The sequence below is a fragment of the Haemaphysalis longicornis genome, unplaced genomic scaffold, assembly GCF_048455015.1.
Source record: "Haemaphysalis longicornis isolate Haplotype H1 unplaced genomic scaffold, Haemaphysalis longicornis Haplotype H1 scaffold_7, whole genome shotgun sequence".
Classification (NCBI taxonomy): domain Eukaryota; kingdom Metazoa; phylum Arthropoda; class Arachnida; order Ixodida; family Ixodidae; genus Haemaphysalis; species Haemaphysalis longicornis.
The window spans coordinates 40,678,611-40,691,333 of record NW_027526422.1 but is presented as its reverse complement, the minus strand read 5'-3'; the positions used below and the strand labels follow the sequence as shown (position 1 = coordinate 40,691,333).

Here is a 12,723-nt window from a genome sequence, read left to right as displayed (position 1 = left end):
GCATAGTAGCATTTTATTAATAAAAACAATAAATGCGTTGTAAATTATTAAAAAAACAGTATATTGTTTAGCTTAGGGGCTGCTTGTTGGAAATATTTTGCTTTTAACGCAGTATACTCCAAGAGGCACGAATTAGATGTGTTGACAGCCCCACCAAGCGTACGTAGTGCTTCCCTCCAGTACAAATTTACTTCTTGACTGTCTGCTTGTCATTTTTAGGAAGCCAACGGTAAACTGTGTGGGATGTGTTTTCTCAGTTGCTGTTTAGAGACAGATTTTAATGCGACAACGTAAATATGGTGCACCACCGCAGGTTAAGATTCCTGCTCGCAGCTGATGGCGAATAACATCTCCTAGGAGTTACTTGAAAGACGGCATCCCTCAGTTCACCTGGACGTCTTGATTGTAAGTACGTGGGCGAAAGCATCTCCATCTTTCATAGTTGAAAAGAAATGGGAGTTCTAACGCTATATTTGTTTATGTAATAGGACGTGATGATGCTGTCAAATGTCCCCTAGGGTTTGGCATAATGGAAGATGACTGTTACATGAGTATTCTGTCGTTCTTGTAAAGTTCGGTTTGCAGTGTGGCGCATTTGGCGAACCAAATGATAACGTCCTCCTTCGTGCCTTCAGGTTTTTACGCGCTGAAAATATGTTGTTAGCGTTTATAAGATTTCATTTAATTCCAATTGTATCCACATGTCGAGTACCGTTTTTTGTGCACCCGTTTTTCGGCTGAGGCCAGCAGAAGCTTGCAATGTTGAACACAGTGCTGCAGGGTCTATATTACGGCGCTGTTTTTCGGCTGTCTGGATATTCTCAAACCAATGTATTCACGCCGTCCATCTCTTCGACGCAACATTTGTGGATGGGGAACAGAAAGGAGTATACAAGAGACAGCTCCATTAATCTCACACTGACAGCCTAGTCGACAGCCCCTCCACAGCTGTCAATTAACCACCCGGAAGAGTGGGAAGGGGGGGTTGGGGGAAGGGGGATGATGGATGATGGAGTACAGGATGACGAACGCTTTCTGTCTCCCCCCGGTCCGTTAGGCGAAACCTTTTTCTTACCCCACCTTTTCTTCTTACAATTTCGCGTAGCGTCCACCATGCCCATATCTTGAACTACCTTAATTGGCACTGCTAAAGGCAGACAAATCCTTTTTTTCTTTGTTTGTTTTCGTTGAGGTGAGCCACAAAAGCAGTTTCATTTCATTTCATTTCATTTCATTTATTTACTCACAAGGCACTGGGCATTACAGAGAGGAGTGGGACAACAAATATCAAACATAAAGTAAAACAAAACAGCAGGATTAGAACAAATTACAATGCACTCTCAGAAATGATTGATTTGAACGCGTTGGCGTCTGTGATTGAAACGATCGATGCGGGAAGGTTAAGGAAGTCTTGTAGCTGAGCATGCTGAACTCTATTTTTGAATTTGCACCAATACGTAAAAAGTATTCAGGGAATGATGCTGCACTCAAAAAAATTGTCCAGTTAACAACGTATGGGCCAAGCCTCGTGTGGGGGTTATTTTGGACGATGGTGACTGGCTTTGCTGTAGGCGTACCGAGTCACTACAGAGATTTAGAGGCCGGCACATTTTCATGCCTCTCGGTCACCTCTACACGTTGTAGTGGTACAAGTTATTTTGTTTTGACAGCGATATCGCTTGGTCAGTATCAGTAACTGGGCCTTGTTAAAAACACATCTAGCTTTTTCAGCAACTGACTGAATCTTTGCATTTGAGCAGTCCGCAGTTTTTTGCAACTACACAAAAATTGCACTTCGCAATGCACCTCTGCATTCGATAAGCCTGTTCCCATGAGCACGTTGCTACAGCACTGCAGTGTATCAGTGTGAGGAAAAGTTGTGCTGATGCTGTTGATTACGTGCAACATTAACATGCGCACCTGTGAAACCTCAGAGCCAACAGAGCTCAGTTTCTGCATTGTGGGCTGGCAGGCCAAGCTTTTTTAATGGCCGTGATGATGGTTGTGGTGGTTGTATTGTCTTATGTCCAGGGGATAGCTGTGCTCTCCAAATATGATAATATCCATGCAACACATGGTAGTAAAGTAGGTGTGTGCCCTATCTTGGGCAACATGTCTTGCTGCGTCCTACTGCCCAAAATGTGGCAAGTGCGGCCATCCGTTGTTCTTACACCATGATGTGAACGTACGCTAATTTTGACAAATTCATAGCGCAAAGAACGAAGACAAGAAAGAGGACACACAACACAGCGCTAACTTCCAACTCTCTTGTCCTCATTCTTTGCACTATGAATTCGCCAAAATCGCCACACCAACTTGCCCAAGAATCCGTACTCGTGATACACCACTGGTATGAAATTTACTGCACCTGGCACGTAAGAAGTTTCAATGACCACTGAACCAATTTCCAGTGAACTTTTCAGAGGTGACTGACTGGGGAAGTTCAGCGATGGTCCACTCATCACCAAATTGCTTATGTGACATTGTTGGTGGCTTTCTTGACCTTAGACATAGGTTCAATGCCGGCAGGGGGGGGGGTGCCACTTTTTAGATGGAGGCAAAAAAACATAAAACGCCTGTGTGTTCGAGATTTTGGCACATGTTAAAAATCCCCAGGAGGTCCAAATTAATCCATAGCCCTCCACTATGACATGCTTCATAGCTGAGGTGTAGCTTCAGCACGTTAAACCTCACAATTTTTTTTTTGCAGTAGTGTACAGCCACGACCAAAAGTTTACGGACCATGAAAATGGCAATTTGAGGCTATTTCTCTTCTGGTAGCAGCCCGACAAACTGCCGTGTGCATGCGAGATGTCGTATAGTTACTGAAGTAATGAAAAATACCGCACATAGTACCTCCGGCTATGACATAACCCAAAATTGCTGCTTTTGTGGTCTGGAAAACTTTTGCTCTTGGGTGTACATCAGTGCATCAGGTTATCGCCTATATGTTGCAGGACAGGCTTTCAAAATGGCCATCGCAAGGCCTCCAGGTTTGGACTTTGATTACAACTGGCCAGAGAGTGCAGAATGTCTTATGCTGGACTTCGGGCCGTTTGAGACTGTGCATCGATGGCGTCAGATGCCTCACTGTGATGAATTTGTGGGAGCAAGGTAAGTGCAGTTTATCTAACTGGTATCCTTGACCTAGCTTGCATGAGCATGCTGTTGGGCAGGCGTTGTTGCTTGTAGCCTCACTCACTGGAGTCTGCTTGCCTGAATACATCAACAAACTTCATTGGGTGTAAAAGTGAATAGTGTGAGTGGTATTTTGCTTGCTGTCTAATACTTGATGCACCTCTTAACGTTTAATTTTAACTGCTGCCATCAGCTGGTTATGTGCTTATGGTACGTAGTGTTCAAAATGTAGCGAAACTAACTCCTAGTCAGCTGACAGCTTTGAAGCAATGAAATTAAGGGTCATTATAAAAAAAGCTCTAAGATTACATGAGTTGGCAAACTGATTGATGACTTGGTCTGCAGGTGACAACTGTGTTATGTTGAATAAGTAAACTTCGTGAGTTCCGCAGTGATTCATAAGGTTTCGTACTCACAACAACCTACTGTAATGGAACTAACAGGTTGCAGTGTTAAGAAGCAGCTTGATTGGACACTGTTCGATATTTTTGTTGAACACTGATTTGATGTTGCTGAAGAGCAAGGTTGAAGATTGTACAGAAAGGCAGTTGTGCAATTCACATCAATAGGCTGATGGTAGCAAGCAAGGCAAATTGAGTCGCTATCTGTGTTTTTATTGTTTAATTTATGTGCAAAGGAAAGGGGCGTACTGGCCTTAAAGCTATGTTTTTATTTACTAACCAATCTTACAGCATTATGGAGTTTTTGTGCTGATTTCAAATCTGCGATTAGATTTTTTAGAAGTTTATTTTTTGAGATAATTAATGATTAATTGCTGTTATTTTGGGTCACAGTTAGAAAATAACCACTTTGTACAGAATGGTGATTACCCCGTTACAGGCAGATTAATGACTAAAGAATACAACGTTGGAAGAATTTTTTTGATTTAGCTATCTTTGGTCATTTTACAACACACTGAACTTCGCTCTTCCCGCACTCTGCCAGAAATGGCTCAGACGTGGTGTCAATTGCACACAATAATCATTTTCCAAAGCCTCCATTTGAAGAATTGGTTTCCAACATTGTATTCTCCACACATTTAGGTATTCAGAGCAAAAAAAAAATTCAGTTGTACCGGCTCGTGGTGCCAAGATATACGAGGGCGAAATGCTAGCTTAGCGTTAAAAGAAAAGTGCCGTTTCACCACCGAATACCTTGCAAACTGAGCTGTATAGTGCACTTTAAAATGCTATTTACAATAAAATATGGGGCCCTATGATGAGGAAATTTGCAGTCTGATAGAAAAAACGATTTTTTGACCGTTTTTTGGCCCCAAAGACCCAAAGTTACCCGTCGACCTTTCAAGGGATGTGTCTTTGGAATATACAAGTCAATCTCAGTGGCAAACGATTGACTGGAGCGCAAAAAACTGAATCTTTCCAGGAGGAGCAAGCACACGGTCGTTGCGTACAAAGACGCAATTTACGTCTTTGGTGGAGACAATGGGAAGCAGATGCTGAATGACTTGCTACGTTTCGATGTCCGGGACAAGTCGTGGGGAAGGCAAGTTTTCTGGAGGAGCTCCTGCATAGACACATGTGTTGTAGTTATCTCTGCGAGAAGTTTTGCCATTGCATGAAATGTGACCTCCCTTGGTGCCTTCCTTTTTCTCCAGAGCATTTACTACTGGAAACCCACCAGCTCCACGTTACCACCATTCAGCTGTAGTACACGAGAAGAGCATGTTTGTCTTTGGTAAGCATTTTCTTTTTTTTATTTCAAGCAGCCAGAGAAATGGGAACCCTGCCCTCCCCCGTTCTCTTTTCTTCAGTATAAACTTCATAAAATTCTGTCTCATTAACTGTCAAGGCCATAAAAAATAGAGGGTAAATAAATGCAGCTAGAGCTGTTCAAGTTGCATTCATTTTGCAACATTCTTTTCTTGCTAACGACTTGTAGGTCCCTAACTTTGTGGAAAGTTTCTTTGGGTCCAAGTTGGGTAGGTCTGAGTGTTGATACTTAGGCAGTGCCATTTACCATATTTTCCGGTGTATAAGTCGCATTTTTTTTTTCCCTGAAATTTTCGTTGGTGCGTCTTATCCACCGGTGCGACTTATGTATGGAATAAATTTGGTACGTGGCGGCCGCGCGTGATCTGTGCTCGAAAAGGTGCCTGTGTGCTGCGTGATGTTAGTGCACATTAAGAGACACAGCTCTATGGTCTAAATGAGCGAATTATTTGTTAGCAAGTCGGAGGAAGAAGGCTTCAGTGGTTTTGCCTAAATGTCGTCTGTAAGTACATGCCATCTGTGTGTATCAATAAACCATTTTTGAAAGGTTAGCTCTGTATGGACTTTGGACAGTAGATGCACGTGTCTAGCACTGCTTACCAGGGGATGCGTTCAGAGGCGGCGGCCACCGCAACCATGTACTTTCACCGCACTTTCTAACGAACTGATCCTCTACTAGTTTACCTGATTAACAAGTGCGTTTTGTACACCGGTGCGTCTTATACACTGGTGCGACTTATATACGTATTTTTTAGGAAAAACTGCCGTTTTGAGGGGGGTGCGACTTATACAAAAGTGTGACTTATAGACCGGAACATATGGTACTAGTTTTGTTTGGACACAGATGTATGAGCGGGCGTGTGGAAAAACAGATGTTAATACCCTTCTACAGAATGGACGAAAAACGAATCTGCACATGATACCTAGGATGTTCTCTGCAACTGAGTGCTTCTCCATCTTGCACCTTAGGTGGCTACACGGGGGACATTCACTCCAATTCCAACCTGGCAAACAAGAATGACCTGTTTGAGTACAATTTCACCACTGGTCAGTGGAGTGAGTGGAAATTCGAGGGCCGGTACGTGTCGCAACACCATTCTTATCCCAAACAAGCACGTGTAAACGAAATGTTTCTTGACGGGATGCATTTTAGCTCATCTGCAGTTTGCTTATTCACGTGTCTGCTGCTGTAATACGCCCCTTGTCTCCCTGTTCAAAAATTTCACCAGTTCACCTTTTCACCATTGCTTTTCTTTAGAGCAGCCCAGCTGTGCTCTCTGGCTATACACAGCACTTGAGAACACGTTATGCAATGATGTGCGTGTTGCAGAATTCACCCTGTGCTTCAATAGTATATTCGTAGGCAGTGTGGTAAAATAGTGTGAAAAAAATGATGTACACCCACCATAAAACGGGCGTGTTAGTCCGTTTTTTTTCGCACTTTTTCCTTGGGGTGGACCTTTACCAACTCAGTCAGCTATCCATTTGAATGCTCAGTCAGCTATCCATTTGAGTAGATACAAATACTGAGGGCTCACAGCACATGGCTTAGATCTTTATGACCATGTTCCACAGGCACATTCAAAATTTGGCACTTCAGTGTGTTGCAGAGCTTTCCATAATTTAGGAGTGAGAGTCAGTAGTTGGAATCATGCGCAACAGGTATGCCTGTATAGTATGCCTTTTAGCAAGTAAATTTTTATCTTCTTTGTCCTCTTTTTTTTTTATCTCTCTGCGAAGCATGCCGGTGCCCCGGTCTGCCCATGGGGCGGCAGTCTATGATGGGCGCCTCTGGATTTTTGCTGGCTATGACGGCAATGCACGGCTCAATGACATGTGGTGCGTCTCGCTTCTGGGCGACTCCAAGACCTGGGAAGAAGTAAGTCCGGCCGAGGCATGACGTGCTTGTTATTAAGCCCTTGTGTCCTTGCATCCTCGGTCATTCTAGAACAATGCAACTTTCTTTTGATTGGTCACGGCTGCTCGAAAAAGACATTAATGTGAACTTCTATTTCTAAATGCTTAAATTAGAAATTGGAAGTTTTTAGGAGAGTGCTAAATCTGAAACAGCCCTTATTGCACTTCTTGATTCCTCTTGAATGTGGATTTATGGAAACATGCATTAATTTTCTCTAGTTACTGGAAGCTCTCAGCAAAAAAAAAATGTAAAATTTAAAACCAGTTAATATAAAAACAGATCTCATACTCATGAACATTACATAATATACGAATACGCCTGAGAAAATTTTGTGCCAGTTGCTTGATATCATGCCAACGCATGATAGCTGTCAAGTTATTGTTTTAAAGTAAACTACTTGTAACACTTAAAACCACCTGTTCAATAGGCTATTTAGTTTGTGCATCATGGGGTTGTGCTTACATAGGTTTTGCAAAGCTTACAAATAACACGTATTTGGCCAGCAGAAAATGTAGTGCGGATTAAAATAAATTGAGGGTATAAGTAAGAAGAGTGAGCTTTACTATTGGTACCCTTACCTCACCAGCCTTCCTGCGAGTGAAAAATTTTCATCTTTTGTTGGTAATTTTGCCTATCTCCCGCTTTCCCTCTCAAGAGTGCACACCAGCTGTTGTTCCCATACTTCAAAATTAGTTGCTTTCATAGCTAAGCTCGGGGTTGAGTCAAGCCCTGCCTTGACGTGCAGTGTCGTGGTTGTGCTTGTCAATCACAGGTGCCCCAACGAGGTGACTGCCCCCCCACGTGCTGCAACTTCCCGGTCGCCGTGGCTCGTGACAGCATGTTTGTCTTCTCTGGGCAGAGTGGCGCCAAGATAACCAACAGCCTCTTCCAGTTCCACTTCAAGGACAAATAGTGGGTGTGGCCCTGAGCTGAGAGAGATGCGTCGTTTAGCTTGTCGGAGGTTAACGAGGATTGTAGGACTGCGCAGTTAATGGCCAACTGCACTCAAAATTTTGAACTCTGGAAAACACTATTTCCGTATTGTCTGCTGAAAAAGAAAGCAAGATGCAAAATACAACAGCTGAAATACGCGCGTGGACACCGCAAGCGGTCAGCAAGAATCGGCGATTTTGAAAACAAAATCGAGAAGAGCGCGGCCATTGAAGTGACGTTGCAGCCGTCCAACGAGCGGCCGGACGGTCAGCAGCTCAGGAGCAAGCCTGCGCGCAAGCTCTACGCGCGCACGGGGCAGCAAATGTGTGAAGCGTTTACAGCAGAGCTCGACCAGTTCTCCAGCTACGTGGCTGGCCAGAGGAAGAAGCCCCGTACGGCCGGAGCGTCACAGACGCATCATGGCTGTTTACGCAATCCACCGGCAGGTGCAGCATGGTCTGCGGAGGAGCTTTCTAAATGCTTCTGTTTGATTAATGAGGAATTTCATGGTGCTGCCACTCGTGTCCCAGCTGATTTGGTGGTACTTACTATACATTAAAAATAAATGTAGTCGAGGTGAATTTTGAGTGCAGTTGGCGTTCAAGAGGGCACACTCGTCTTGAGGACTGAAAATTTGCCAAAAAAATCCATTTTCTGTATTAATTTTATTTGCAGTCTGCAGTTCCCAAAGAATATACCTGCAAAATATTGTAGCTGCACCACAAGTATTTACGAAGCTGTCACCCTTTGAAGTTGCCTATATGACATGTTCACACATTTCCAAACTGTGTCCTTTGTTTTCTCAGGACCAACTTTTTTCCCGCGAGGTCAGCAGTCGGGTACAATATCTTTGGATTTACTGGTCAGATTTGTACGATTTTTGCTGCATTCGAAGGCTTACGAACTAAACAGTGCAAGAAAACCGCAAAAATATAGAGTGTCTTTTTGCTAGCACAATTTTTTATGCGGTTCGTTTTATGAAAACTTTTGTGATCGATGACCTTGCATTTAATAAGTTTACAGCAATTGCAGAAGCAACGTTAAAACTACTGCAGTGGTATAGTTGCACTCCCTGGTCTTCCTAGAGCACAAAGGGATAAAAAGCATTCGAGTATTTCATTGGTAGATAATGAAAACATTGTTTGAAACAGAACGGCATAACATGTTGCACAACTCTGAACTTATGCCGCACAGATGAAAACTGACTGCATATTTGTGCTCAGGAAGTTAAAATACACTTAATGTGTAAATGTAATGTGCGTAGGTTAAAAAATAACAAAAATGTCCTGAAGGCCAGTGCCGCCCTTAAAAAATTTGATGAGTGAATGAATGCTTCGATTTCGTGAGAGAATTTCTAGCCAAAATTTCAGATTTTCAGGGATCGTGCAGGCCTTATTTTCACCCGTCCCTGGCTTCGTTAAAATGGGTGCAGCCCTAGAATCAGCTTCAACATGAACACAGAGCGTGAATCACTTTCTTATATCACTACTCGTGTTTGAGTTCTCCTCAGTTGACATTCCAGTAAAAACCATTTTTTTACGGAAGTGCACCAATGGTGTAAGTTGAAATTTCGTCTTCCTCTAATTTTTATTGTTATGAGAGCACAGATGTGTGTGCTGCTTCCTGATTTCGAGGCCAGGTTCTAAACGTGGCCTGACTTGTTATTCTCCTTCTTTTTCCACTTCTTAATATAGACATATGCACAAAGGAAGGGACCATACTCTGGAGTTGCTTGTGAGATTATTAAAGATTCCATTTGGTTCCCACACTTCTCTCTGTCTCCCTCTTTTTGCAGCTGGAGCAGGATTTCCACTGAGCACATCCTGCGAGGTGCCCCAGCACCCCCAACACGGCGGTATGGTCACACCATGGTGGCCTTCGACCGCCACCTCTACGTCTTTGGGGGCACCGCTGACAGCACGCTGCCCAACGACCTCCACTGGTAAGCCGAGCCTGTATGCTGGCAACAGAAAGTTTCGTTATTCATTTTTGTGAGGGTTAACTGGTTTGGCATGCCCGTTGTCAGCAATGTTGCTAATTTGAAGTCTCAAGAGGAAGGGTGTAACAGTATTCCAAACCCACTAGCTGCAGTAAAATGTGCTGTTGGCCTAGTTGGTGCATTATGAATTATGAAAGTTCCGCTAACTGGACATACAGAGGAAGAAAGGCAAACAATGCGCAACTCACAACTACGTGTGAGCTGGGCAAACAATGCACAATTCACAACTAGTTGTGAGTTGCGCATTGTTTGTTTTCCTTCCTCTGTATGTCCAGTTAGCGCAATTTTCGTAATCCATTCGCTACACATTGTGTGACCGCACGGGGATGACCCTCCCGTCACTATGATTCATTTTTACCCACCCAGTTTCGACCTGGATTCTCAGACGTGGTCCATCATCCAGCCATCTCCAGACAGTGAGGTAAGAAGTCTGCCCTCAACAAGGACGCTTGTAACTGGGTTGTCAATTGGCTGTACGGGCCGTGTCAAGCTCTTGTCTGTGCTCGCGGCAGGTTCCGTCAGGGCGGCTGTTCCACGCGGCCGCGGTGGTGGGCGAGGCGCAGTACGTGTTTGGCGGCACGGTGGACAACAACGTTCGCAGCCGGGAGATGTTCCGCTTCCAGTTCTCCTGCTACCCCAAGTGCACCCTGCACGACGACTTCGGACGCCTGCTCGAGACGCAGCAGTTCTGCGACGTCCAGTTCCTCGTCGGAAGGGTGAGCAGGGGGCATCATTGAGAGCAGGGCTGTAGAGTCACACAGAGGGAGTTACCCAGAAGTAAACTGTTTACATTGTTATTGAGGGGCAGAGAGAGTGGCAGCTGGTGGAGCTGTACACTGTAATTCCGTGGTTACTCAGTTTCTTTCTTGGGGAAACATAGGAACCTTTATTGAGGCCGAGTGTTTTAATCCATGCATGTAGAGGACATATTGAGTGTGATCGCAGGCTGTTAAACAGATGACTTCTGCAAACTGGAGGCAGACTTGCAGGTAGCAAAAAAATGGTTTTAGTTTTCGTTCGATAGTGGTTTGCTAGTGTCAGGCACAGCACAAGCCTTTCTGGTTAGTGGAAGGTCTCACTTATGTTTCTGCTTGTCATGCATCACGATGAAACAGTGCTGTACACGTTCTTACATTATGGGTAAGGCAGCTTCTTAGAGCGGAAGTCGTCAACTTGCCATTTGGCTCAACTTTATGAGGCCCACTTAGTTATTTGCTGTTTTTTAGACATTTTATGCTAAAACATACCAGCAAAAATCGGTGCTGGGAATTTTTTAATATTCTATTTTAAAAGTGCGAACATTTAGGCCGAAGCGGTGGTCTGCACCACTGAGGATTCTTTAAAATGTTTTCTGCTGCTTAAATTAAATGAAAAGATGCAGTGATTGACATGCACGATTTCAATCGTAACAACACACCTGCAATGCACTGCTCGGGCAGGCGTCGACAGTCGTACGCAATCCCTATCCCACGACCCCATGCCCCCATCCGGTGTTTGACAGCGAGCGGTGCATACTGCACATGCAGGAAGATGTCTCCATTCTGGCCCATGTGGCCTTTGTGGCTGCCCGGTCGACTTGGCTCCGAGACAAGATTCGTCGAGCCCAGGAGGCACAGGTGGTGGCTGAGGTGAGCGAATCTTCTGCCAGTGTGTGAAGACCCTACACATCAATGAACACGCGGGTACTTGTAGTGTTTGTTTTAGAAGCGTTTCTTCTATGCCTCGCAGTGTTTTCTGTACAAGATCTGTGACGTGTCAGTACAAAATGAGGCGCTGCATTGTGGGACAAATTTCAGTGTTGCCTTGCGACAGCCGTTGCAACTTGCGGCGCGAGTTTTAAGTCATGCAAGCCTTGTGCTACCAAAACCTGCCGCTTCAAAGATGATGTCCTGCCAAACAGTCCGTTTTGAGCGCAGAGAACCAAAAAGGGTTATTGTTTACTTAGTGTTTTTTGTACTCGATTGAAGAAGCAGCCTTGGCATTGAGAATTTACGGCTGCACAAATTCAATACTCGTGCCATGTCATAGTCTTGTCGCCTACTTTCAACCAGGGTGTCGAACCGAAAAAAATACCGGTTCGGTTACGGTTCGGGTTCGGGTGAAATAATTTCGTTCCGGTTCAGTTCCGGTTCGACAAAATTATGTGCCGAACCGGTTCGCGAACCGGTTCGGGAGCTTGAACCGGTTCGCGAACCGGTTCGATGAATTGAATTGTCACTGAAATTAGAAAAAAAAACATTTAGTAGTTTAAAGCGACAGTAAAGTCAAAACACAAACAAAAATTCAAAATGCTGCTGTTCCCCAAGGGCAGTGGCGCAATTGCAAAGCAAACTTTAAATAATCCCGAGATATTAGAAAAACAGATGAAGTGGTGACGATTTACTACCTACTTTCTCGTCCAGACTTTATGTTGTCCTAGCGACTATTCATAAAGCCACCGCCGAGAGATATGACGGTGGGATATACAGGGTGTCCCAGCTATCATGCACCAAGATTTAAAAAACGAGTAAAGGCGTAACTCGAAAGAAACCAGGTGCATAATGTTTGCAGTACTGTGAAGAAGCGGACAGTATTTTTGTCTTTAATGACACTTAATTAACTAATTGTAATTAATTATCTAACTCGAGTAATACTCTCCTAATCACTAAAGTGTCAATGAGGCACTTGAAGGTAACCACGAGGGGCATCTAACTGCGGTATTTTCAGCGATGAACTAATTGCGTACACATTTATTATGACTGATAAAGGAAACCCGCGAAATATGAAAAATACCACGTGACGGCGCCTCCGCGCGCACCGTAAAGCAACGCCCTCAAACAGGCTGCCTCTGAGTTAGCCAGAATGAAATAAACAAAAGAAAGAAAGAAGAAATCGCGACCGAGTTTGTTCCTTATCTGCACACGCGTCCCGGGAATCTTGCTGTTGCTGCTCCTTCCATGCATGCTATTATCAAGGTGATGCGCTGTCTTTTCGGGCGGATAACACGCGAAGCAGTTGCTTTCAAT

General features: G+C 44.2%; 1 protein-coding gene across 2 annotated transcripts in view; it reads left to right on the top strand.

The window, feature by feature from the left end:
- The first annotated feature begins 178 nt into the window (after positions 1-178).
- Positions 179-12,723, top strand: part of Lztr1 (Leucine zipper like transcription regulator 1) — a 35,699-nt gene continuing 23,154 nt past the window's right edge. The window contains exons 1-11 of one of the 2 annotated variants that reach the window (XM_077676843.1): positions 179-405; positions 2,958-3,114; positions 4,522-4,641; positions 4,754-4,833; positions 5,838-5,946; positions 6,609-6,747; positions 7,559-7,698; positions 9,515-9,661; positions 10,085-10,139; positions 10,231-10,434; positions 11,245-11,346. In XM_077676843.1, the coding sequence (XP_077532969.1) occupies positions 2,972-3,114; positions 4,522-4,641; positions 4,754-4,833; positions 5,838-5,946; positions 6,609-6,747; positions 7,559-7,698; positions 9,515-9,661; positions 10,085-10,139; positions 10,231-10,434; positions 11,245-11,346 (1,239 nt within the window). In that variant the 5' untranslated portion in view covers positions 179-405; positions 2,958-2,971. Of the gene's footprint in view, positions 410-2,957; positions 3,115-4,521; positions 4,642-4,753; positions 4,834-5,837; positions 5,947-6,608; positions 6,748-7,558; positions 7,699-9,514; positions 9,662-10,084; positions 10,140-10,230; positions 10,435-11,244; positions 11,347-12,723 lie in introns of both variants that reach the window. The other variant, XM_077676845.1, reaches the window with a different exon arrangement.